The 26,685-nt window shown below is 44.7% G+C and overlaps 1 protein-coding gene across 1 annotated transcript in view; it reads right to left on the bottom strand.

Annotated features, from left to right (window-relative positions):
* Positions 1–2,608: 2,608 nt before the first annotated feature.
* Positions 2,609–26,685, bottom strand: part of itga11a (integrin, alpha 11a) — a 42,242-nt gene continuing 18,165 nt past the window's right edge. Inside the window, exons 7-30 of the mRNA XM_076998470.1 lie at positions 26,499–26,647; positions 26,081–26,225; positions 25,409–25,574; positions 25,044–25,114; positions 22,282–22,426; positions 21,508–21,656; positions 19,890–20,033; positions 17,672–17,875; positions 17,313–17,443; positions 16,709–16,875; positions 13,986–14,128; positions 13,550–13,660; positions 13,169–13,254; positions 12,703–12,904; positions 12,458–12,556; positions 8,957–9,033; positions 7,777–7,860; positions 7,583–7,673; positions 7,381–7,494; positions 6,948–7,031; positions 6,387–6,497; positions 5,727–5,822; positions 4,590–4,703; positions 2,609–4,230 (exon numbers count right to left, since the gene is read on the bottom strand). Of these exons, the coding sequence (XP_076854585.1) occupies positions 4,153–4,230; positions 4,590–4,703; positions 5,727–5,822; positions 6,387–6,497; positions 6,948–7,031; positions 7,381–7,494; positions 7,583–7,673; positions 7,777–7,860; positions 8,957–9,033; positions 12,458–12,556; positions 12,703–12,904; positions 13,169–13,254; positions 13,550–13,660; positions 13,986–14,128; positions 16,709–16,875; positions 17,313–17,443; positions 17,672–17,875; positions 19,890–20,033; positions 21,508–21,656; positions 22,282–22,426; positions 25,044–25,114; positions 25,409–25,574; positions 26,081–26,225; positions 26,499–26,647 (2,961 nt within the window). The 3' untranslated portion in view covers positions 2,609–4,152. The remainder of the gene's footprint in view (positions 4,231–4,589; positions 4,704–5,726; positions 5,823–6,386; positions 6,498–6,947; positions 7,032–7,380; positions 7,495–7,582; positions 7,674–7,776; positions 7,861–8,956; positions 9,034–12,457; positions 12,557–12,702; positions 12,905–13,168; positions 13,255–13,549; positions 13,661–13,985; positions 14,129–16,708; positions 16,876–17,312; positions 17,444–17,671; positions 17,876–19,889; positions 20,034–21,507; positions 21,657–22,281; positions 22,427–25,043; positions 25,115–25,408; positions 25,575–26,080; positions 26,226–26,498; positions 26,648–26,685) is intronic.

Raw genomic sequence — 26,685 nt, 5'->3', positions numbered from 1 at the left:
GTTTTGGTCTAAAAGGGGGAATGTTGGAAAAAAGAAAATTAAAGGCTAATAACTTGATGTGTCAATTTAGTGTTTTTCAGGAAGACTGTGGGAAAGCAGGAGTAAGGAGGCCTCAGTGGCCTTGAGGAGAACAGAAGGGGCCTATTCAGTGCAGGATGTGTAGCAAGCAGTTTTTAGATAACCAGGCACACAGACTGGGAGAAGAGGAGCAGGTGATTTTCCATGGCGAGCAGCCAGGATTGGGGAGTTATCGAAACTTAACAAATCGAAACTTATGGACAGAGAGTATGAAAGAAAGGACATCGCCCAGCACGGGAGGCTTTTCGCTTGGACACTGCTGAGATCCACTTGGGTTAGGTAGATTCCTAGGCAACTAGCACCAGTGCACTGAAGAGTTTGTACCACGTATACTTCTATTATATTGCATTCAATTATATTCTATATAAATCATTTTAAAAGAACTTTTGTTGTCGAGACTTTGCTTGGACCACTCAGTCAAAAACCAGTCGGTTCATCGGGGCGGTGTTGGGGCCCGTCTGGGTCGGAGAAGAAAATTCCCAACAATCCACACAGAGTCAACAGTTTCTTTTCCAGGTTCAGCTTTTTAAGGGTCCTCGGGAAGTAGAGACGCTGCTGGGCCTTCTTCACTACCACAGGTGTTAGAACCCCACTGGAGATCTGCATCCATGAACACCCCCAGGAACTTGAAGCTGGACACCCTCTCCACACACTGTCCATCAATGTGAATTGGCTGCAAGTTGGGCTTCCTTATTCTGAAGTCTACTATCAGTTATTTAGTCTTGGAGGTGTTGACGACCAAGTTGTTCTCCGAGCACCACTCCACTAGCCTTTGAACCTCCTCCCTGTATGCCGTTTCATTGCCATCAGAGATCAGTCCGACCAGAGTGGAGTCATCAGCGAACTTGATTGTGACGTTGTCCGAGTGGCTGCTGACACAGTCATAGGTGTACAGAGTGTAGAGGAGTGGGCTCAGCACATTACTGGGGCTCCTAGTCACCCCAGTAATGGACTGTTTTCCTTGTTACATTCCGGGAAGCGTTTTCGCGCCCTAAAAGTCAGGACAGAGAGGATGAGAAGAAGCTTTTTCCCACAAGCTATTCGAATCCTCAACGAGCATGGTTTTTATGTTGTAGCGTGGCTCCGCTAGGGGGGTGGGTACTATTCCCATAATCCCCTTTGTATCAAGTTTAGTGTTATAATGTCGGTAATGGGCTTGTGATAAAATGCTATGTGATGAATGTGTCTGTACAATGTAAGCTGTTAATCGATGTATGTTTTAATGTTGCCTGTCAAACCTACCATCCCCATGTGTTCCGTACCCATTCGATACCCTCCACCCATGCATTTTATGTAGGAGTCTCGGTTCATGAGCAATACTCTTTGTTGTTAAAAAGAGAGCGGCTTCTTAATAAAAAGAAAGAGTAAGCAAGCGTTCAGATTGGCTCGTTCCTTGAATAAACCCTCTGCACTACATGCTACAATATATATATACGTAGACGTATATATGCAGGTATATGTATGTGTATAGAGGTATATGCTTGTATACTGTCCTTATGTCCTTATGTAGATATTTATGTGTACAGATTAGAACTGTACAACATCTATAAAGCATTGATTAGTATGTTGCACAACGTCTGCACCATCAGACACTTTACACACTCATTCACTTTAAACTAGTCACCTTAAACTCATCACTTTAAATCTGTCATTTCACTTAAATGGCTCTTTTTAACTGTATTGTTATTTAAAAAAAATATATTCTATTCTATATTCTATATTTTGTTTATTTATTGTAGTTTAATTTTAGGTGGAGTAGTCACCAAAGCATTTCACTGCCTGCCGTACTGTGTATGACCATGTATGTGACAAATAAACCTTGACTTGACTATATATGCACTATTTCTGTATATAATGTATGTTACTTGTATAGTACTGCTACCATTGTGCACTATATAGCCTATCGTACATTGTGCACTATATACTGTATATATCGTATGTTATAGTATTGTTACTAATGTATGTCTGTTGTGACATAATGATTCCTCTCCGTCATATGAGATGTGAACCAACTTTCTCCTTTACTTAAAAATCCTTACAAACATAAACTGAAATTGAGATCTCAGGGTAGATTCTTGTTCAGATGTGGCTATTTAGTAAGTGTAGGCTGTCACGGTGAGGCGGCCCCCTACCGGTCGCCTCCGTCCACAGCGGCTGTTGTTGTTGTTGTTTTGTGACGTCATGTGCGTCCCTCAGGTGGGCGGAGCCCGCGATCCGTCTCACCTGAGGGTCGTTTGTTTGCCTATATATGTCTTGTCTTTGTACCAGTTGACCGCTGGTCATTATATCCTTAATTTGGAGATATTGCACGGGTTTTTGGTTTGCACACTTTCTATTAAACCATCCTTTTTCCCTGAGACTTGGCGTGATCGCTTCCTTTTAGTTGCTCACCCCTGCCCGTCACATAGGCTACTATCAGTTAAATTGAATTGCAACGACTTCATTTATATTAGGCAGCCAGGAAACCATGTGCTCATATCAGATTATATAATTCCGCTTCAACAAAGGACACACAGAAATTATACAAAGGTTTTGACTGTTAAAATGGACATTTATTTATTTCTGTTTTGTACAAATATTCGCTCGTTGTCCCAATTCATCTGACATACACCTTACAGATAAAAAAGCATATTAGGCCTACAATTAAATTTCTCTGCCTATATTACGTTTCAGTTTTGACCATAACATGAGAACTCTGGAAATATTCTGGACAGTTAATTTGTGTGCCAAATTACACACATAAAAACTGGATCTGTTTGAAAACATACTGTACAATAAAAGCTATTTGTTAAAATGCCGAGCATATGTGAAGATGAACATTATGATTTCTTCTTAAAAGCTAAACAAGGGTTGATGTCACTATAGTTACAATGTAATGTCCCAGTCCTCGTGGAAGCAATATAAAACAATTTCCATCATTTTGATTATAAAAAACAAAACAGATACTTGTACATTTAAAAAATTCAAGTTTGCCTTTCTGCAATATTAAAAGTGCATCAAAATAATTAGGTTTAAACATTAGACAAATAGGGGGAAAATCTCAAAATCATTTAATATTCCTTGAAAATTTATATAATCATTGTTATGAAGTAACAATAATTAGTTGTTACTAATTATTGTAAGGCGATCACCTGATTGGTCAATATGAATGTATTATTATTCATGAACATTATGTGAGGACATTCTGTTGAATCACTGTGGGGAAAAAAGTCCTACACACTAATAATTTTCATATCAATAAATTATAGACATTGCAATAAAAACAAAAACAAGGATCTAGTTACACCAGTGCTTAATGTTACATCTTGCATGTCTGTTGACATCACTTCAAAAAGCAAGCCAGCCCTTGCTCCGTGACCCCTGACCCTTGCCCTCGCTCTGTCCAACACGTCCTACAGTCAAGGCCCTGAACAGTCAAGGCCTCTGAGTATTTTTTTTTCCTTAGTGTTTGGAAAATAAAGCATTTAATTTGGCAAAAGGACAGTGCTGAATCAGTTAACATGTGAAAACTTGTATTCCCAGAAGTCTTTGTCTTGTATGGGCTTCCCAGAAGTTTATCTTTTAAATGATTTCCCATGGATAGTAGTTTGTTTACTTATTTTTTGAGTGAGAGACTAAAGGCTTGCGAAGGGTGTGATTGAAGATGAGATGGGGAAACGTTTCCAAGTCTGTTGTGTATGGCTCAGTAAGCAGTGCAGGCCACGAGGAGGGCAACGCAGTGGTTTTGTTTGTTTGCTCATGAAAACCAACAGATTGTCCAGTGCACAGAGCAAATGCTCCATGTTCTCCTTCTCTTGTCTGTCTCATGTTTATCTTCATGTGAGTCTCTCTTCTTTACAACTTTTACAACTTCTCTCTTACTTTAACACTCTTTAATCATTTACCTTTCGTTCACCATTTTCTTTCTTTCTTTCTTTCTTTCTTTCTTTCTTTCTTTCTTTCTTTCTTTCTTTTTTTCTTTCTTTCTTTCTCATTCGCTCCCTTCCTCCCTCCCTCCCCACTCTAGAGACATGTAGTGTAATTGTGGGACGCTCCCTGAGAGTTGTGCAGGTTGGACCCTGTGGGAAGCCTGCGTTATCGCTCCTCTGCCACTTTCCCATTGGCCTCATTTTCCGCCTCCTCCTTGTGCTTCTGCCTCTGGAAAAATCCCAGCTGGGACAAATAGAGGAACAGCCAGAATTCATGATTCCTTTCACCCCACAAGCCAAACTCACATCATGCAACTTTTGATAAATGTCCCATGTGAGATAATGCACATTGTAGAAGGCCATTAAAATACAGCTGTTCACTTCTAGATGATCATATTACAATTTATGAAATCGGGAACACTTAATAAGATTGTTAGAAAACTTGATAAACATTTTTTTTTGCATCAGCATTAATGGCAAGAGTAGAGTAAGAGTAACCCTAGAGTTAGTAATCCTAGAGTAAGTCTAGAGTAATACTAGAGGCAATCCTAGTAGAGTAACCGTAATTGTAAAGTGACGTAGGAATACGAATAAGGTCATTACCTTCCACAGAGCTAGAATAAGGAGGGAGAGCAGTAGCAGACCTCCTAGTGTGCTCCCAACAATAATCCAGATGGGAATACGGTAATCTTCCTCTTTCCTAATCTCCAAAATTATCTAAAGAAAAATACACAGAAGTACAGATACAGACCATATAAAGATTCCATGTAAATCCTAGATGGATTTACAAGGTAACCATACTAGGTACATGGTAACAATTAAAATGGTTCTTAGACTACTTTTCCTGTGAGGCATAAATCTAAGATTGCTGATGTCAGTATGCAGTGTAATCTGGTGGAGTGCCGATAGATGGCAGCAGAGATCAGTGTGAGAGAGGAGGGCTGCACGGTGGTCTGATGGTCCTTTCGGTCCTTGGGTTCCAGACTACTGGAGTGTGCTGAGAAGCGTGTACTCCCTCAGACTGCTTGAGTGTGCTGAGAAACGTGCACTCCCTCAGACTGCTGGAGTGTGCTGAGAAGCGTGCACTCCCTCAGAGTGCTGGAGTGTGCTGAGAAGCGTGCACTCCCTCAGAGTGCTAGAGTGTGCTGAGAAGCGTGCACTCCCTCAGAGTGCTGGAGTGTGCTGAGAAGCATGCACTCGCTCAGCATGCTGGAGTGTGCTGAGAAGCGTGCACTCAGAGTGCTGGAGTGTACAGAGAAGCGTGCACTCAGAGTGCTTGCTGCTGGAGCATCAGCAACCTCAGCCGGACGAGCGCTACAGTGCTGCTTGCGTAAGCTTAGTTTAGTGCAGTTTAGTGCAATCCAGGTCATTACATTCATACAAACAATATTGGCTATGCTCTGTCAACAGATACATGTGGACCTTCATCCACCAGTAATCAGTCCTCATACAAAATAGACTTCGAGTTGTACATTTCTTTAAGGTTCACAGCAGTCATTGTTCTTTATGAACAGCCTTTTTTTGATCAGTGATTTTTTACAGTTGGAGGAAGCCTGCTCACCAACCTACTATAAAAACCATGTTGTTTTTATATATTCGCACTGCCATCTGCAAGTCAGCTGATACACTGCATCTCCCTTAATAAAATCACAAATATCTCTATAAATTAATAGCAAATTAAGTAAATTAATGAATGAGTTAACACCTTAATTGTCTGATTTATTCAGGGCTGTGACTCACGTGTCGGACGGGCCTCTCTTCATGAAGGAACATGGGACTGTTGGAGCTGAGCTCCATGGAGGCCGTTGTCACCAGCTCCAGCGTTTTGAACTTCAGCTACACGTGAGAGAAAATCAAACAAACATGGTGTCAGTACCTCATCCAGCACCATCCCTGGCTCCAGAGGATAAGACAATGGCAAAGAGTTAGTGGTGACTAAGGGGATTTGAAGAGAAATAAAAGAAGATGAAAATTGAAAATGCGTGTGTGTCAAGAGTCATCACATGTTGGAAAACACTGCATCATTAAGAGAAAGAGACAGACAGACAGAAAAGCAGACAGACACATGGGCAGCAGATGTATATTAGGGACATGCAAATGTAAACTAACTATAATTATGCAGTGTTGCAAATACAGTTGTCCTGCTTGTGTGCCATTTCCCTATATGTGCTGACTATTTTGGTTGTAGGAATTCCAGACCTAAAGACAAACGACCTCGCCTTAAAATAGAGCAGAAGAAGGCCGCACCCCTGAGCTCAGAGCGGACAGCCCACACAAAACACAGCCATCTGTAGACTCATGATATGATGCAGCCCTAATTGACACAGTATTGTATTGACACTGATAGGCTGCATAAAGAGCGATTGGCTGATTGGCACAGTGAGTGTGAGGGCTACTCACAGCATGGAGAGAGTCCACACGAAGGAAGCCACCAATCGTCACACTGGCATCTCTGTAGGAGCTCAAGTTCACAGTGCACTGAACTGGCACAATCAAGGTGTTGGTGTAATTCTAAACACACACACACACACACACACACAAATGTTTCCTCAGATCACAAGCACAATTATGTGCAGATCAAGTACAGCTGCTTTTGATATGATGCTGGATATTAAACATTCACTAAGTTCCATTTGATGACATGATGACATTGCAAAACTTAATGAATCTCGTTAGTACTGGTGGTTGCAGATAAGAAACAGAGCATACACATTATTTACAGTTGCATTCACACAACTCCCAGCGACTTTTTAACGAATTTCTGCTGTGCATAAAGGAGGGCCTTTTGGGGGACAGATGAGTGAAGGCTATGCTAGCCTAGAAGAAACTCCTAGCCACACATGGTAAGCAAATGTCTTTCACAAGCAGCGACATCACAAGACAGGCATATACACAAAGCCTCAAGGCCGCTGGTACTGGAGACGCAGGGTTCCGGCCTCAGGTAAGATAAAGGAGTCTTACCAAGCGCGAGACGCGGGTCAGGTCCTCTGGAGATGCTCGACTGTGTGCCACATGCTGTGGGGGGATACACTGGGTCCCATCATCCTGATGGTGGAAGACAGAGTTACCCCAGCCCAGGGTGCTGGATTCCTCAACCCTATGGCCTATCGCATTGGTTAATTTGAGTCATATGGGCGACCATGGTAATGTGCTGCCTGTTCACTTGAAACTCACTCTTGAAACTCCATTAGCCTTAAGAGAAGTAGTGTTTTGCTTTCAGACTAAGTCAGATAAGAATATAAACTTAAATATACTAGTTTCTGTCTTTAATCATTACCTGTTCACAATTTAATCACTCTCTGGACCTTGAAACTCTACTATAATATAAGAATACTGTTATCTTTAAAATGATAATTGGGCATCAGTATGTGAGAGCCACCGGCGGTGTTCTCACCTGGTCTGTGTAGAAATCTTGGATCTGAAGCAGCTGATTCCCATTCTTTGTCACTTCCGGGATCATGATGTTCAGCTGGAGGTTTCTCACAGGGAAGTGTCCCAGGTTCTGGAGCTGAACCGTGCAGAACGAAGACCTTAATTGTCCAGAGGCTACTGCGCTTCTCCTGCTCAACAGTGAAGAAAGGGTGTGATGGACTCACCTGGAAGGTGAAGTTGAAAGATGGCTGCATGTCCACAGGCTTCTCCAGGGAGAGGTCGGCCTTGAGGTCCCAGCGCGACGGGCTGGAGGACCTGACAAACACAGACCTTTCAGATCTCACTTTCCCAATGAACATTGATTCACATGCTGAAGTGGCCACACACACACACACACACACACACACTCTTGACTGACCTTGTGAAGAGCAGGTCAGCTTCATATCTCAGTGTGTAGATAATGTGGTTACTATTGTCATGCAAAGCCACCTCCTCCCCATCACTGCAGAAACAGTTGGAGAAGTGTGAGATGATCCAGCCCCAAATCTGCTGTAGTTCTCAAGAGCAGAATGCTGCATGGTGATCAGTCTCTATATTTTGTGTCAAAATCATGGCCATTAGTACAGACAGGAGTGCAGTCTGACTTCACACTGTAATCATTTCTAAATCCAGCTCTGAAAACAGTCGAGTGGCACTTCACATGTAGCTTGATTCTAGTTCTGTCAAAATGTTCTATATTTGCATTCTGGTTCTCTCTCTCTTTCTCTCTCTCTCTCTCTCTCTCTCTCTCTCACACACACACACACACACACACACACACACACACACACACACACACACACACACACACATTTGTGACAAGTTCTATTGCTTTTATTAGTTTATTGACACTTTGTATTGGCTGTGTTGATTCCACTGCTGGCTCCCTAAGCTAGCACATGATACTTAACAGCAGCTGTAAATCCATATGTTGAGTAATGTCCGCTCAGTGTGCCATGCATGTATGTGCTTTCCAGGATGACGTGTTTCATGTTTTGCTGTACATATAACAAAATGTTTTCTGTGATACATGACAGACAGAAACATAAAAGACATGACACCCCAAAAAAGCAAGATGACAGAGAAACATGTAAGAAGACCATTCATTAACCATCAAGATACTCATTAACTCATCAAGGCTATAGTGTGGTATAGCTATTGATTTCAAAGCCACTTCTGAACTTATTGCAAAGACTTTAGCACATGTTTGCATAGTGATTCAAACTTGTATCATATTTAATGAGATAGAAGGGGGTTTCATATAAAGTAAATATTAAAGGGGGCTGTCCTGAAACTAGTGGTTTGACCAGCACTGTTTTCACAGGGTCAGGGGCACTGCATAACTGAAGACCTGGGTAGTTAGTATAGGAAAGATGGCTGATATAATGTAATTTCAAATTTAGCAGTGCCAAACCACCTATTTCCTGAAATTCTCTATCCTTGTCCCTTCCAAATAATTTTGGAAATTTTTCTTGTTTTTTTCCAGCTCCACTGCTGTGAGCTAGCTGGACCAAAGATGCATGCTGTAGACCACACCCGGGTCCTAGGAAAGCGTTTACCTGCTGGCCTGCAGAATGACCTGAACATGGTCCAGCAGCACAAAGTTACTGAACTCAAACTCCAAACGAAAGGTGACCTGTGGAAGGATAGACAGAGACACAGAGACACAGAGGGAGAAGCAGATAGATGGAAAGAAGGTGAGACAGACAGAGACAATGACAGTAATAGAGTGAGAGAGAGAAACAGACGGATGGAGAGACATACAGAAAGAGGGAGAGAGAGACAGATATAATGTCAGCGTGTGTGAGACAGATGGGCTGTAAGTGAAGTGGTTAGCTGATCTGTGAATTGGTAGGCGTGGTCTGCACAAGCATATTGGGCACGTGAATGCCTGCTGTGGAGTAGATGTTTCTCATCACCAGTGCCACCTTTACAGGTGAGTTTAGCAGTGAAGTCTGCAATAAGCTGCTGTAAGCCTCTGGCCCAGACTCTGGCACCAGTGGACAGAATTGTGTCGCTCACATACGTGCACACGCACTCTTATACTTCCCGACATGCGCACGCGCAGACACACACACACGCACGCACACACACACACACACACACACACACACGGGCACCCATACTTCCCGACATGCACGCGCGCACGCACACACACACACACACACACACGTTTGTGTGATAAATCTTTTTCCAGAAGCTTGCTGGAAAGTGTGTGGTGTGAATGGGACCAAATTCCAGCTGAATCTTGGCCTGGAATATCACAGTTTGATGTCCTTGTCCGTGTTCAGGGCAGGCCACTGTTTACTGCTTTCTAGCCAGACTGCAGGCTTGCTTATGGACACAGAAAACCACCTAATGAGGTCTTAACTCCTACATCCTGTATATACATCAGGGAGCACGCGCCAGCTCTGAGCTGATAATGGCCACTCTGAGCTCTAAGTGCCAGACATGTACGCCCACAGACCCCACGTGTGCTGCTGGAATGGATTTCTTTCTTTCCTTGTCTATATGCTTTGTGGGGCTGACCGAAATAAAGTGGCACATCTTGGACATGGACTCACAGCTCTGAGAGAAGAGGATTCTGGAATATTCTTCTGTTACTGCTCTGCGCAAGTCTTGTTTACATTTGGAAGAAACAATATCAAACAATGGAAAAGACCTTTTGTGCCTTCTGGTGACGTCTGGGAAAAGTATGGAAACTCCTTTTGTTATTCTTTCCTCATGTCTTTATCGTCACAGGCTTCTTGCTTTCTTCACATGAAATTTAAAGTTGAACCACACCTCCAGTAATTTAAATTCCTCGAGTTTCTCCAAAACATCTGGTCAAGGACTCCAAACAGGAAAAAGCAAGTGACATGTTTCATATGGAAGGGAGAGCCCAATCGTGAGCTGATTTCTGGGCTTATGCTGAGGGACGTCTGGGACTCTCCAGAAACACAGTCCCCAAGGCCCTCACACAAGCTGTGATGGAGAAGTCTAAGCACAGACTTATGTATCCTGCCAAACAGAATGAGACTGATCTCACTCTTAGCCTAAGAGTGCAGATGACCCTGAGCAGAGAGAGAGAGAGAGAGAGAGAGAGAGAGAGTCTTTCTGTCTCTCTCTCATTCCCTTCTCCTGTTCTGCTGAAGTGTGACATGACGAGGAGGCTGATGTTTTTGGCAGGACGTTACATCCCTGTGGTGGAAGGCAGCCTCTGTGCAGGCTTGTTTTCTGCAGTCACAGAAGCAGAGCGGAGCTCCTCAGTTTCACCTCTGCAGGGTCAGCATCAGCGTGCGGAGCAATAAAGCCGCCGTCTGCAAGTGGCGTGCACACATGCCACATTTACATTCTGCGGATTTATGACCAGGCTGTTCCTCGCTGGGGTGAACTTTCTGTGGCTGTACATAAAAAACCCTCCATCAAGATAAGATAAAGACTAAGATCCCTCACTTAGGTTTAAAAAGCTCAGAAGAATCAGATGATGAGAATGACGACCACATGCTGAAAATATTGATGTGACTAAATGGAACTGTGCTGTAATCATTTGGCAGTGAAACTAAACTGATGCAAAGAAAATGTTTCTGTTTTGCTCATATTCATGCTTTGATTCTTTTCTGGGGAGCGTAGCTGCTTTCCTGTGTGGTTTATGATGTTACATCAGTCTTCCACTTTATTCTTTCACATTATTCTCTACCTCTTTGGTAGTTATTCGGTTCTGAATGCTGACTTGGCTATATTATAGACACGCACTCTCTCTGCACTCAAACATTAGGATGTTTCGTACAGATTTGGAATAAAGCATTTTACCACCACCATGGTGTAGACTTAATACTTTTTCCACTACCAGTGGACACGTCTTGTACTGCTGCAAGTTGTGGTCTTACGGAACATTTCTCATGTCTTTGTCCTTCTTTTTCCTTGTTCATTTCCTCCCACTCCTTTCACACACACACACCATGTTCATTCTTTTGTGTGTCAGTGTAGATCTATGATAAGTCATTTGGCAGCTAAGCTGCAGCTACAGAATCATGCTTTTTTGCATGTACTCTCTTTAATTACAGATGTTAAAACAAGTCTACATGAAGCATTTAGTGGATCTATAAAGCATTAGCTCAAAAATAACCTCAAACCCTCATGAAGGAGGTGCACACCTGTGTCTTAGCCCTCATGAAGGAGGTGCTCACCTGTGTCTTAGCCCTCATGAAGGAGGTGCTCACCTGTGTCTTAGCCCTCATGGAGGAGGTGCTCACCTGTGTCTTAGCCCTCATGAAGGGGCAGCTCACCTGTGTCTTAGCCCTCATGAAGGAGGTGCTCACCTGTGTCTTAGCCCTCATGAAGGAGGTGCTCACCTGTGTCTTAGCCCTCATGAAGGAGGTGCTCACCTGTGTCTTAGCCCTCATGGAGGAGGTGCTCACCTGTGTCTTAGCCCTCATGAAGGGGCAGCTCACCTGTGTCTTAGCCCTCATGGAGGAGGTGCTCACCTGTGTCTTAGCCTTCATGAAGGAGGTGCTCTCCTGTGTCTTAGCCCTCATGAAGGAGGTGCTCACCTGTGTCTTAGCCTTCATGAAGGAGGTGCTCTCCTGTGTCTTAGCCCTCATGGAGGAGGTGCTCACCTGTGTCTTAGCCTTCATGAAGGAGGTGCTCTCCTGTGCCTTAGCCCTCATGGAGGAGGTGCTCACCTGTGTCTTAGCCTTCATGAAGGAGGTGCTCTCCTGTGTCTTAGCCCTCATGAAGGAGGTGCTCACCTGTGTCTTAGCCCTCATGAAGGAGGTGCTCACCTGTGTCTTAGCCCTCATGAAGGAGGTGCTCACCTGTGTCTTAGCCCTCATGAAGGAGGTGCTCACCTGTGTCTTAGCCCTCATGAATGGGCAGCTCACCTGTGTCTTAGCCCTCATGGAGGAGGTGCTCACCTGTGTCTTAGCCTTCATGAAGGAGGTGCTCACCTGTGTCTTAGCCCTCATGAAGGAGGTGCTCACCTGTGTCTTAGCCCTCATGAAGGAGGTGCTCTCCTGTGTCTTAGCCCTCATGAAGGAGGTGCTCACCTGTGTCTTAGCCCTCATGAAGGAGGTGCTCACCTGTGTCTTAGCCCTCATGAAGGGACCGCTCACGTTGCAGAGTTTCTCACTTCTCCACTTGTCCCCGCTGCGACAGTCAATATGCGTGTCTGAGTTGTCCTGCACAACAAGCCCAGTCACTCTCTCAGCAAAACTGATGTCAGGGGCTAAAAACCATCCACATTTATCTGGTAGCGTTAAACACTGAGTGGAGATCTCAGCGCTCTGTTTGGGTCTAATGGCCCCGCCATGCTCCCATGCTCTACCTTCACGATGAGGCTGGAGAAACGAAGGTTTCTGGAGTGTGAGATGTTGAGCTTGGCTCCGTACGCGTTCTCCCCCCGGTTCTCCAGTCGAGTGTCCACTACCATCTTCCGGCGGGAACCCTCGATCACACGCTCGTTGGGTTCGGCTGGGGGCCCCCGACACAACACACTGCCTGCACGGAATGCCTCTCCACAGAACTGCCTAACAGACACGAAGTGTGAGAGAGAGAGAGAGAGAGAGAGAGAGAGAGAGAGAGAGAGAGAGAGAGAGAGAGTGTGTGTATGTGTGTGTGTGTGTGTGAGAGAGAGAGAATGCTTGTGTGTTTTTTTTATTATGAGGTGTGTGTGTGTGTGTGTGTGTGTGTGTGTGTGTGTGTGTGTGTGTGTGTGTGTGTGTGTGTGTGTGTGTGTGTGTGTGTGTGTCTGCATGTGAGTAGAAATGAAAACTGTGTGTCTGTGATCATACTTGCGGTGTATGAGGTCAGTCTGTGACTGTAAGACCAGATCTGGAACACAGTGATCGTCCTCATCACAGCCGTTCCAGAAAGGAAGCTGAGAAAAAACGCACACAAGCAACATAATAACTAAGACCAAGCATCAAACTCATGAAATAGTGGCATGAAAAACAAATGAATCATAGAGAAATAAAAGCCCTTTATTACACGCTTAGCCATATGAGTTTCTGCAACTGAAACACATTCTGTTTTGCAAAAGTTTTCAATCAAGTCCCAACAAATGCCATGCTTGGTTTGACTGGTTACCAACTGATCTGCGTTCAATTCCCACTTTCTTTCTACAATAAACTTGAATGATCCCAGAGGGTATATACAGATGGCAGGCCGGAGACCTGGATTCTGAAGGTGGTTGGCCAGCTGTCATCGAGTGTGGGACCATGATCTGGATCCTGTAAGCCAGTTTCCACTGTAAATATGATGGGTCTGGCATAGTCTGCTGTGTCCTGGAATCGCAAAGGACATAAAATGTGAACTTGTTCACTTACACTGAAGTGAAGAACACTGACCTTTAGTCTGTTGTTGGCTCTGTGGTTTTAAAATGAAGAAGCGTATACATATTGTCTGTGGTCGTGTCTGTTATGCTCTGCATTCTGATCTCTTCAGAACTGCCTAAAGCCACTCCCCCTGCACCCCACAGACACGCCTCGCCTGCCTGGCACCCGGGAACGGAGACACGTCCTGTAGAACGCAGCGGTACCGAAAGCAAAGCACGTCCCCCTCGTCCCCCCGGCCCAAGCGTCTCTGAGGATGTGGGAGAAGGGAGCTCACCGTGACGTGGAAGTAGATGTGTTCGCAGGCCTCCTCATCGGGGAGCAGCGTGAGGTTTCGAGGTTGCTGCTGTCTCTCTAAATCATCCAGCACGGCGCGGGGGTTGAAGCGCTTCTCCTCGATTAGAGCACTGTACCAAAGAGCTAGGGAGAGCAAGATCTTCAATCAAAAAATGTGGCCTGGTCAGAAAATTCTTGCGTTGACTGACGTACACTGCCTACATACCCGAAATACTGTATTAGAAACGACGCTTTGTTAAAAATGTGCAGTTAACATGACTGGCCTTTGGGTTACTCCTTCAGTAGTGGTCAGTTTGGGTGCAACTTGCTAATGGTGGGCCTTTCACAAGCTAGTAGTGAAACTTCTGACCCTGATAAACTGGGTTCATTGGACACAATCCTGCAAACGCCGTATCAGTGTTTGTGCTATGTTAAGAGAATGATTCACCATACAAACAACACTTGGTAAGCTGTGATTCTGTGGTCAGCACAAAACAAGTGCAAGGTAAGTGTTTTTAAAAAACTCTTAAAACTGGTGAGTTCATATATCTATCAGGTACAGTTGACAGATTTTATTCAGTTGTACAGCAACTGACATTTGACTGAATTATTGTGCCTGAAACTTCTTCCTCTGTCATAACGTTTTACTATAAATTCCCAGCTGGTCTACTTGAAGTTCTCTCACCCACCTATCTCCTGGGTTTTTGGAAAAGGGAGTACACTGCAAATCAAAAGTATCCCAAAACTCCAGAAGAGTTTCACAGTTGCTCCCAAGAGACTAGGTAGCATGGACATTTCATGGAGAACAGAAGAAAGGATATATGTAGTAGGAAGTGATGTCAGTTTAGTAGATAGTAGGAAGTAGATGTCAGTATGGTTCACATTTGTGAAAACATCAATTAGAACATTCCAGCACTCACAAGTAAATAAAGACCTGCACTGGCTAGCCCTCGGTTTCTGCACAAGCTGAATTGGTGTCTGCAACATAAACAGCTTTCTTAATGAAACCCCAGAATGGAACCCAAGACATGCAACAACAGTGCAATCTCTGGCTCTGATCCCTCATTTAAAAGCCACTAAATATAATCTGACTCATAGTTGTAGTGACATGAAGCCATTACATGTACAAGAAGGTTTTTTGCAAAGGACAAACACAAGCCACTATAGTTCCGTAATTGGTAATTTAGCTCAGCTCCATGGTGAAGGCTAGTTACAATCACATATCTGAGATCACTAAGTCACGAAGATACAAATCTCAGTGTCTTTGGGGTAACCTGCATGATAAACCTTGAAGGTTTATTTCAATAAACAAAAAACCACAAATGCTTGTTTGAAGCTTATGTCTTAATGTATATGGATTTCCACAGTCAGATGACGGATCACCACAAAGGGCCCAAAAGGGGCTCTCCCTCACACATCTGAAGAGAATTAGCGTCCGACATGACAGTGGTGGGCAAGCACACAGAAGGGGTGCTTCCGTGTTTAGCACGCCAGCAAATCTGTCAGTCTGCCTCCCTGGTTGACCATTTCACGGCAAACATGGGAGAAGGCCATTTCTTCATCTCACACGTATGACACCGCGTGATGGAGATGCCCCGGGGTCACGACGGTTAACCCAAAACACACGGCCCAAAGAGCCAAGGGAGAAACCAAATCTGTGCTGCGTGCTTTTTAAAACACAAATTTGTGACCAGAGAGGCCTTGTGTCACACTGCGTGTGGGCTAGACAGGCCATAATGCTCTCAGTGCCATGCTACCCCTGCACAGCTCCAGAAAGTACTAGCATAAGAAAGGGCTTCCTGGGTTTGGAGCTGACAGAGGCACAGGGCACCGTGCCTGGGACCAGAGATCTAAAGGATATGCAGAAACACTAAGAATATCGCAGGCACCACTTTAGACCCACAAGAAAATGTAATCTGTGTTAACTGCAACCTTCTGAATGTCTGGAGCACAGTGGAACGGCTGGCTTGAAATGAAACACCGCCAGAGTTTTGGCCCCAAGTTATATGATGACATCTTAACACAGCATGCTACCAATGTAGGGAAGAATGAAAAAGCAGTTGCCTAAATTCTATTTTATTTTAGACTTCAATTCAGTGCTATTTCAAAAGCAAACTCATTTCATAATCCGTGATTCCTAGATTCATCTCAGCCTGCTTTGCAGTTTGAGATTGTTCCTCCCAAGGAAGGGCTTGAGTCAACAAGGCCATTCAGTGTTCAAAAGCCCACTTTGTGTTGAACCGTTCATCTTCCGCTGTTATTTTTAAAACCCTAAAACGTGGCAAGCTCTTCCTAGCAGCCTCAGATGAACTGAGCTGTGAGAAGGCAGTTGTTTAGGTTACTGTCTCTACTAACGCTAATGCCCTAATAAAAAAGCAGTTCTCATCCATTTAAATAAAGAGAAGCAGCTATGGAAACAATTCAATTTTCTTATGCAGTACCAAGTCTGTGAGAGAATGAACTCTTTTCAAGCACTTCTCTGGATGACCAAAATATTTTCTGTTGAGATGCAGCAGTAAAACAAATGTTCCCGACTCACAAAATGTTAATTTCACTTTCATGCGTAATTAGAAGATCTGGGATAATAACATAATAAAAAACATTGAAGGACTTCAGCAACTTTTGATTACTAATCACAAAAAATCCAATTACTACATTCCAGTGTTTGTGGCAGCTTGTCATGGAGTTACTATAGATGTTAAGACGATGACCCTGAGGACTGACCTACTTCCTGCGTGGCTTTGATAGCGGTCCTGGCGGTGATGTTCAAGCACACCACGGCCGACATACATGTCACGTCCTTCCCTCCACGCCGGCAGTCCTTGTTGAAGACATTGATCTTGCTGGGTTCAAATCGCACATTGGCGTTGATCCGTATCACACTGCGGGACCTGAGACAAGGGTCAAGAGAAAGATAAAGCACATATGAATGGCAGGGGGGGGGGGGGGGGGTTACGTGCGTAGGTGGTCATGTATGCATGGGATCACATACGCAGAGGTTCACATGCATAGGGGACCATGTGCACCAGTGGTCATGTGCACAGGGGGTCAAGTGCACAGGAGGTTACGTACACAGGGGGTCACATACACAGAGGTCACGTGCACAGGGGGTCACGTACACAGAGGTCACGTGCACAGGGGGTCACGTACGCAGGGAGTCACATGCAGCAGGCCTCACTGTCTGGGGTCTATGCTGCATCAGGATGAAAGTACTGCATCTCACCTGCCGAACAAAGCTATTCTGTCTGAGAGCACGACATTTGACATAGATCAGGTCCCACCATGCACTCAGCCATTGCTGGTTTTGGGCAGCCAAGACCTCACCCACCAGAGGAGGACAGCTGCTCCGAGGGACCCCACTGCCAGATCCACCAGCCCGTCTCCGTTCATGTCCATCTTCCCATGAATGCTCCTCCCAAAGTACTGCAAACCGGGGACGAGCTCTGTGGCACCGATCCTCTGGAGGAGGGAAGGACAAACTGATTGAAATGTTCTCTCCTCGGACCCCATAACAGAACAGTTCAGAGGTAACACCAGTATCGCAGACAACTGAACTACATTTGGCAGGCACTCTTATTCAGACCACTTATGTATATACTGTATGTATACTGTATGTAAGGAGATGGCTGGAATATATATATAGGGCAATTGTAGCCATGACCTGTAATGGCTGCAGCACTTTGCTACCTGTTTATACTTGCGCAGGATGCGGTTGCTTTGGCTGTTGTAGATGTAAATGGCGCCTCTGTGCTCGTCCTCTAACGGGGCTCCCACTACCACATCATTAAAGGAGTCTCCGTTCAGATCGGGCACTGGGGCCAGCGCAGAGCCGAAGCGTGCGTTCTGACCCAGCTCGGGCAACTCCAGTGCCCCCTCCAGGATGAATCGAGGCTGGAAGGGCACAGGCCAATGAGCTGCGTTAGTGTGAGACTCTTGGTGTGACACTCCCTCAGAGTGTCCCAGTGTGAGTCGCTTACACTTTTCAGCTAATTCCATGAGACCTACCAAACATGCTCACACGTGGATAACATTTTTAACATTTTTTTTTGTTTTTCTGAAAAGCTCTCTCTTGTTTATTGCTTGTTACTTAAAATTCCTTTTTCAAAGCTAAACCCAGAAATGTACACAAGAATTCAAAATGACAAACTGTACTTTTTCTGCCTCTTCAAGTAAAATGAGCCAGAACCCTTATGGTCTGCATCAAAACTGTTTAACAATGCATGCACTCCCAGAGGATATCTAAATACAGCAAGCAATCTGTTAACATACCCAGACTTGGAAGGTCAAATACATAAAATGTGAGCGTATTAGCACTTAAGCGCCTTTGGCAACAGTCAATGTCTACAGTGAAGGTAAAGTCTGTGAGAAGACACCCACCATACCTTTAAAATCAATTAGTCTCTTTAAGGACGGAAAGTATGAGAGAGAAGTGCAGTTCGTCATGAGAAAGACTCTACATGTCAGCCAAGTATTTGGGAGCACAATTAGCCACACACGTCCCCCCTCCTCTCTGGGAATAACATTCCTCTCTCATTAATATATTGCCCTGGAATTCCGTGCACATGAGATCACCTGTTTTTATGCTTCTCATGAATGGATGGAGGTCACGTGAGGAAGAAAATGGGGGAGAAGGAGGATGAGGGAGCACAGACGGGGGGACAGGGGGACAGGGGAACAGGGGAGACGCAGAAGGAGAAGCAGCCCCTGGGCTTTAGTGGACACTCCTAGCACATAAACACCATCTCTCTCTTTTCCTTTTCTACCTTCTTAACCCCTTCCTGCAAGTAAACGCAGATGTGCCCAAAGGTCAACTTGCTATATACCAACTTTATGACATTTTGTATTAAGAAGCTAAGGGCATATTGCAGGCACTGAAACTCACATTGGGACAATGTGTTCTAAGGTCTTTGAATCTGAGTTCAAACAATTGATGTGTTTGCTCTACAGCAGTGCTCCCCTTAGCTCACACATGCTGTGAAGTGAAACACATTTTGCTGACAAAAACAAAATCTGGGCTTTTTGAATATCTGATCTGCATCTTCCTTTTCTCCCCTGGGAACTCCAAACAGCTCAGGGTAAAACAAGAGAGGCAGGTCAGGTGTGCGAGAGGCAGGTCAGTAGTGCATGAGGCAGGTCAGTAGTGCGAGAGGCAGGTCAGTAGTGCGTGAGGCAGGTCAGGTGTGCGAGAGGCAGGTCAGTAGTGCGAGAGGCAGGTCAGTAGTGCGAGAGGCAGGTCAGTAGTGCGTGAGGCAGGTCAGTAGTGCGAGAGGAAGGTCAGTAGTGCGAGAGGCAGGTCAGTAGTGCATGAGGCAGGTCAGTAGTGCGAGAGGCAGGTCAGTAGTGCGTGAGGCAGGTCAGTAGTGCGTGAGGCAGGTCAGGTGTGCGAGAGGCAGGTCAGTAGTGCGAGAGGCAGGTCAGTAGTGCGTGAGGCAGGTCAGTAGTGCGAGAGGCAGGTCAGTAGTGCGTGAGGGAACCACACGTTTTTCTGCCGAGCTCAATGTGCTGGAGTGAAGGACAGGAGGGCAGGTGCCAAATGTCTCTTTGTCATTGAGAGGATCTTAATACGGGACTTGGCGGTGAGCCATTTTAAACCTGCAGTGGGCTCAATTCAATGATAAGTATCTCTGCTTGTAAGAGATTATTGTACAAAAGAGCTCTAGTCACAATTGTTCCTCATCAATACAGAAATCGAAACAAAACGTTTAAACTGTAAATTCCTCCCATTTTAGTCTGTAATTTTTCATAACAAAACTATCTGATATGCTACATAAAGTACTACTATATGTACTGTCATATAGTTTGATTTCCTAACTTGAACTATAAAGTTAAAGTTATATAACTATTCTTTGCTGTTGGAATCCTCTGCCCTGTGGATGTAGGGAGACACAGTGTGCTGTGTATTTACCTGTTCAGTAATGCGGTAGAGGTAGACCTTGCCTCTCTCCCAGCCTCCGCTAAAAAACATAGGTGCGGCGACCAGCAGGTAGTCGGTAACTCCATCTCCATCGATGTCTAACGGAGCAATCTCACTGCCGTAGTAGGATCCGATCTGTACGGAGGTAGAGAGTCAGAACTGCAGGTGTGTGGGAATCCGTAAGCACACAGACCACACACACAGACATCATACATCTCAGCCTCTGGACCTAGGGTGGGGGGGGGTGACAGACATAGCAAGGACTCCCAGAATCTCTCCACATCGAGAGTTGAGTTGTGTGTATATGTGTGTGTTGGTTTATTTAGTCTACTGACATGTTTACCGTCTTTGTGGAATGCATGTCTTTTTGTGACCCTTCCCAGTTTTCCCAGTTAGGTTCAGCTCCCTTTCTGATAAACTGCTATTGAGTGGACTGTGCTGTTGCCTTAATGCTCTTCTGGTGTCTTCTGGTGACTCTCTTACTCTGCTGACACTTCAATATTAAACACACTGCCCCAAACTGTCATATGGCAAGCAGAGACTTGTTGTACAAAAACATAATCACGGCAATGACAACCCAGCCAATGTGTAGCTTAATGGGCTCTGTGTCAGCATGGGGTGTGTTTGCGTGTGTCTGTGTTCTGAAATACACACTGTTATTGGATGCACATGGGCTCTCAGTGGAGTCTAGACTGCAACATGTCCTCAAAAAAAAAAAGAAGAAATATAGGCAGCTGTGTGGGAATAACATTACATGGCTGGGTTTTTAGCCTGGACTCACCGATGCTAGCTGCCACTACTGAAGCAGAACTCTGCGAAAAGTGTTCTTGGGGAAAACATCATGAGATAAGCTGTATGTTCTGACCTCCCTCCGTGGTGTCCTAGCTGACAGCCCCACAGTGCAGTGCGGGTGTTCAGCATTGTTTACACGGAGAGGCCTGAGATGTGCTCTCTGTGCTACTGTTTATAAAACAGTAAGCGGCGTTTACAGAGGAAAGCACGTTTCCTCTTACAGGATCGTCCAGTGGTCTGGCAAAACCAATCTTTGTTGTGCTTTGTTGTAACATAAGGCAGTAAAGTGTGCATCGGCCTAAATCATTCAGGGAGTAAATGTGTGTGTGCTGCATGAGCGTGTGTGAATGCGCCCATGGCTGTGTGTGTCTGTGTGTGTGCATGTGTGTGTGTGTGTGTGTGTGCAGATGTGAGTGGCATTGCACGGTAAGGCTGTGTAAATGTGAGGTAGTGTTTGGTAAGGCTGTGTGGTAAGGCTGTACAGATGCATCAGGCAGTGTGCGTTAAGGCTATAAAGTAAGACTACAGATGCATGAGGCAGGGTCTGGTAAGGCAATGTGGTTAAACGGTGAGGTAAGGCTGTGAGATAATGGTGTGAGGTAAGGCTGTGAGGTAATCCTGTGAAGCAAGGCTATGAGGTAAGGCTGTGAGGTAATGCTGTGAGGTAACACTGTGATATAAGGCTGTGAGGTAATGGTGTGAGGTAAGGCTGTGAGGTAATACTGTGAGGTAAGGCTGTGAGGTAATGCTATGAGGTAAAGCTGTGAGGTAATTCTGTGAGGTAATGCTATGAGGTAATGCTGTGCTGATGTGGTACCTGCTGGCCTTTCAGTGAGTGCAGTATGGTGAGCTCCCCTGTGTTCTTCAGGGTAAAGACGATAACTTTTCCCGTGTGGTTGAAACGTGGAGCTCCGGCTACATAAAGCTGCCCACTCCGTGCTGACACCACTGACGTCACAGTGTAACCTACATCCATGATTAATACCAGAAAAACTTAACTATTGATATAAACCAACAAAATATAAGTCCATAAAAGCAAGTATTTTCTTTCGTTTTAATATGGCATCTAGTGTAATGTAATTACATAGTCCTTACTAAATTTCACAGTAGTAAAATATATAATGTGAAGAGAAAGTAAGCTGTTAAGTTTTGAAAAAGATTGGCACAGCCAGCAGAGCTCAAGCTTCTGCAGAACTGTGTTTTAACACAGGTGAAAGAGAGAGAGAGAGAGAGAGAGAGAGAGAAAAGCAAAGAAGCGGTTTAAAGACAGAGCTATGGCAATAAACCACAGAGTGTGCACACGTTCACCACATGGCTTTCGTCAACAGAGGGCGAGATGAGAAACCCACAGATCGGGTGAGAGGTTGCGCAATGCATGGTGCAGAAACAGAGGGAGAGGAAGGAGATGCTCGTGGAGCAAGACGAATGTGGATGTGAAAAGAAGTGAGATGTTTAACTGATGGTGATTCACTCTTTCTTTTGCTTTCTTCTCCTTCTCTCCCTTTCGTTTCCTGCTTTACCTCTCAAAGTCTACAGAACTCATCCTGATATCTACCAGATCTGCGCACTGTGCAAGGGTAAAGAAAGGTACCCAAGTAGGCGCCGTGGTTCTTGAGCTCCTCTGGGAACTCCTGTGCGTAGGAGGACTTGGGCGGGACCACCTTGCCCTGACGGGTCTCCTTTAGGACGGCTCCGTTCCAGTCGTACGCCCCGACGGCTCCCACAAGGATCCCATCCTGCGGGGAAGATGACCACACGCACGCATAAGACGTTAGCCACAGTCGGCCAGCTGTTTGCTTCATGTTTTTGTCAACATTGGCTTTGCACTGTGTGAGTTCCTCAGTCCACTGTGCTGAACTGATCTTCAGTGAGAGCCGGTGAACCTTGTTCATCACTGTGATTAATAACTATTAAGATCTACTGCTGATGGACTTCAAATTAGTCACATTAATCATATTTTAGTGAGTGAAATGTTTGCCAGAAAAATAATGTAAACACAATTATGTGGATTAGCGTAACTATATATTTAACCAAAATTCAAGACAGTGCTTGCCATGAGAAAGACAGTAAAATTATTCTTGCTTGATTCACAAATATATTTCACAATTTTTGTATTGCTTTACAGCTTGACCAGGTCAATTTGAAACAGCCAGTCTGAAATAGGGAAGCGGCAACCTTTTTCCAGTGGTTTATGCATTGCAAAACACCACAAATTCCTTGTAGCCTACTGGAACTGATTCTAAATCAATATTATAGTGATTCACTAAGTCTACCATTTCGCAGAGTACATATTTCTTGGGAAGACTGTCTGTATGTGTTGAAGAGCATTGCCATGGAAACTACACAAACTCTAAACAACCTCAGTTTTTAGTGCTGCAGTTAAATCTCTTTTATTTGACTAGGTGAAAAACACAGACCAAATCTGCAGTAGAATCAAACTGGAGAATCTTGTGGAATCTTGCGTGGCTTATCTAAAGATCTATTTAAAAAACAATGACTAAGTAAATGAGGATACACAGGGCCATGAACTTATCCAGACTCATCACACTGGGTTGGCTCCACCGAGCTTCCAGAACCAGAGCTAATAACCAACCGACTGAGTTCCAAGGATCATTGCACGGGTTCTAAAGCAAATCACAGTGGTTGTTGCATCATGCCTTTTGTGCTGCATCTTGATGCATGTGCATCGATGTCCAATGAAAACTTGATCTGATCTGAAACTTGATGTTATGCTAAATGCAAGAGGACAACAACAATCTGATACCAAACTCTCGCAGCATGAAGGAGAGTACAAGGATCACGGTAAGAGGATATACAGCTGTTTGTGCTGTTGCTGGGTTCAGAACTTATCATTCAGCATTCCAGCTGAACACCAAAGCAAATGCATGATTAGCTGAGACTGTGTGTCTTCTGAAGTGACCAAAGCAAGTTGGTGTCTACATAATGTGGTGAAGGTGGATTGAAGTACTAACAATGCTAAGGCCAAGGGTTTGAGTCCAACGGAACACACAGGCTGTTATACTGATAAATATGTAAGTCCCTCTTTGATAACAGTGTCTACCAAATTCATTAACTCTAGGTCTTGATGAAGTATTAAAAGAATTTAGCATTCATGGAATAATTTATCATTTAGACTTGTGATCTTATGAAACGCTTTGATCTGTTATCTGATATGCTACATCAAGCACTATTATTATATGTACTGTCAAATAGTTTGATTTCCTATAACAACTCATACCTAAGATAATTTAAAACTTATTTTTCTCTCTTTTGGAAATCAGTCATAAAGATATTAAAGAAATATCAGCCATCATTATTGCATCAGGTTACAGTAAATTTTTAAACTTTGCCGAGATCGCCTTCCATGGTGATTACCAACAGCCAAAGAAAATGAACAAATTAAGCAAATATGATGAGTCAAGACTACACAGAGTGGAACATCTTAATACATATGGATTAAGCCATATTTTATGGTGGCAGAGCCCAGCATCAGCAAAAAACATCTGTGCTTTTTGGGGGGGGGACTATTTTTCCCTAAAACTCAAAAGATTCTTTCCAAGAAGTTAATCCTCTTCTCAACACTCAGGTTGCCTCTGAGCAAGTGTTATCCCAGGCCTTTGGTAGCCTGGAGGTTGGGATCTCCATCTGCAGTTTTCCTATCTACTTTTTTTAACCCACAAAAAATATATATATTTATAATTCCCAAGGCAGGTTGGGCCTCTTCTGTGGTGATGCATCGGAAAATTGATGTGGTTGCATCAGCAGAGAGTGCAGCCTGGACACCAATGAAGATAAGTAGTGCTCCAGTCCAGGAGAAGAGTGAAACTACAGGTACAGTCTGGCATGGGTTTTGGACGCACTGCCATGGATAGTTCTGCGGACGTGCAGTTACAGTCTGGAGCGTGGAGGCCATGGGACTGTGTTGGAGGACAGGCCAGCTGTGTCAGCTCATGAGCCAGCAACTTTCACACTGCTATCAGCTGCAGGAAAAACACACAAGCAGGAAAGAAGGGGACTTCTTTTCCTTTCCCACTTTTGAGGAACATTTCCTCCTCACCACTCACTTTAGTATTCCTCCCCTGGGAAACAACGAGGAGTCTTGTATTCGTGTCTTTTGGAACGGGGGATTGGACAACGGCCCTGTCTGCATTGTTGGGGACAAAGATGCGAGGGTGTCATGTAGCACGATGACTTCAACATCCACGGAGAGAAAAACCGCCTGAATTTGGCAAGGCTGGACAGGGCATGGGATCGCAATTCATGAAAAACCAGTCTATATAGGAAAGGACTGGATAAGGCAAAATCTGAACAGAGGCAAGCAAATTGACAAGACAGGCAAACAGCAATGCTTACCTCAACTATATGTGTCGAGAAACCAGCTTGGGACATCTGGAGACCAAATGCTGTCCCGTTCTTACTGGTTCCTACAGACAGAGCACATAGTGAACACATACAGAGCACACAGAGTGATCTCAGAGTGAGTGCAGAAGGAGGTGAAGGGGTCTGGCTTAGAACTCCCTACGCTGCATTTCAGCTGAGCCTTCGAGCGACTAGCAAGAGTTATGACACCGAGCGAGTTTCAAAGTGCAGAGATTTACAGTTCAGAACAATGTGGAGATGTTGTAAAAGTTTTATAGACTGAAGCTTTTCACTGTGTAGTGGGCAGCACGCCATGCGGTCTATGAAACCTAGCAGGTATTTTGAGGAGAATGCACTACCTTCCAGGCTGAAGATCCTCTCTCCCAGAGCGTCCACGATGTCCTTCAAGGCAGCTTCGTCAGTCACGTTGAAGAAATGCTTGTCATCGGGGTCGCTGGCGATGTATTTTATCTCGTTGAGGAACGCTTCAGGGTTGATCCCACGTCGATTGTAATAGCCTAGCACCTGGTGGGGAGAGACGAAGTCCAGACACTAAGACGGCTCCCTGCCACTACTAGCCATTAGCCAGTCTGAGGCACCCGTGCATCCCTTAACCTTAACTTCCTCAGGGCTAATTCCATTTTAGCTCCTCCGATGTAGATCTATTTAAGAGAGGCTTAGACATGTCACTCCCAGGGAATGGGCCCATGCCCCATATTCTGCTGATGTCAGTAAATATACATCATCTCAGAGGTTTTTTGCCCATGCTGTTGTGTCTGAACTCTTAATTGTCCACCTCGTTACCCCAGTGTGAGACTGAGCATTTGATCAGTAGCAGACCAGTGCACACTTGCCCAGTTGCTTTGGAAGTTGCTTTGCCTACAATTCCAACTCTTTCAGAGGATGCAAGATATAGGAGAGAGAGAGAGGGGGAGAGAGAGAGAGAGAGAGAGAGAGAGAGGGGGAGAGAGAGAGAGAGCAGTACATACAGCTACTAATGAATGAAAAGGAACGGCGTGCAGGTGACTCACGGCGATGGCGTATCGAACAATGCCGTCCTTCTCGCTGTCCTCGATGACCTGCTGCAGATCCGGGCTGTCGTGCGACTCCCCATCCGTGATAACGATCATGACCTTCTTGGCCCCTCTCCTCCCACCCTGTTTGAAGGCCTCGGATCTGAGGAGATGCAGACCATGCAGTTACAGGCCGATTCTTTCAGCTTGATTCACAGATACATTCTCCAGGGTGCAAAGGTCAAGCACTGAATGTTTGATGCTTCTGGTACCATATACTAATATTATGATTATTTTGTAATGCATCAATGAAACACTGCATATGCCTTTCTGCAGACATATGAGTGTCTCCGTGTTTAAAGTGCATGACTGCATGTTCATATGTTCATATGCATATGCATATGCATATGTGTGTGTGTGTGAGTGTGTGTAGTACCGAGCCACACTGATGCCCAAGGCAGTGTTGGTCTCCTCTCCACCTCTCTGGTCTATCTTGCGGGCAGCTTTCACCACGTCCTCTACTGAGCGAAAATCACTCAGCTGGAACTCAGTCACGACCTTCTCCCCATACTGCACCACACCAACCTGAACACACACACACACACACACACACACACACACAC

This window comes from Brachyhypopomus gauderio, chromosome 1 (genome assembly GCF_052324685.1).
Source record: "Brachyhypopomus gauderio isolate BG-103 chromosome 1, BGAUD_0.2, whole genome shotgun sequence".
NCBI lineage: Eukaryota > Metazoa > Chordata > Actinopteri > Gymnotiformes > Hypopomidae > Brachyhypopomus > Brachyhypopomus gauderio.
This window is presented reverse-complemented; position numbering and strand designations above follow the sequence as displayed.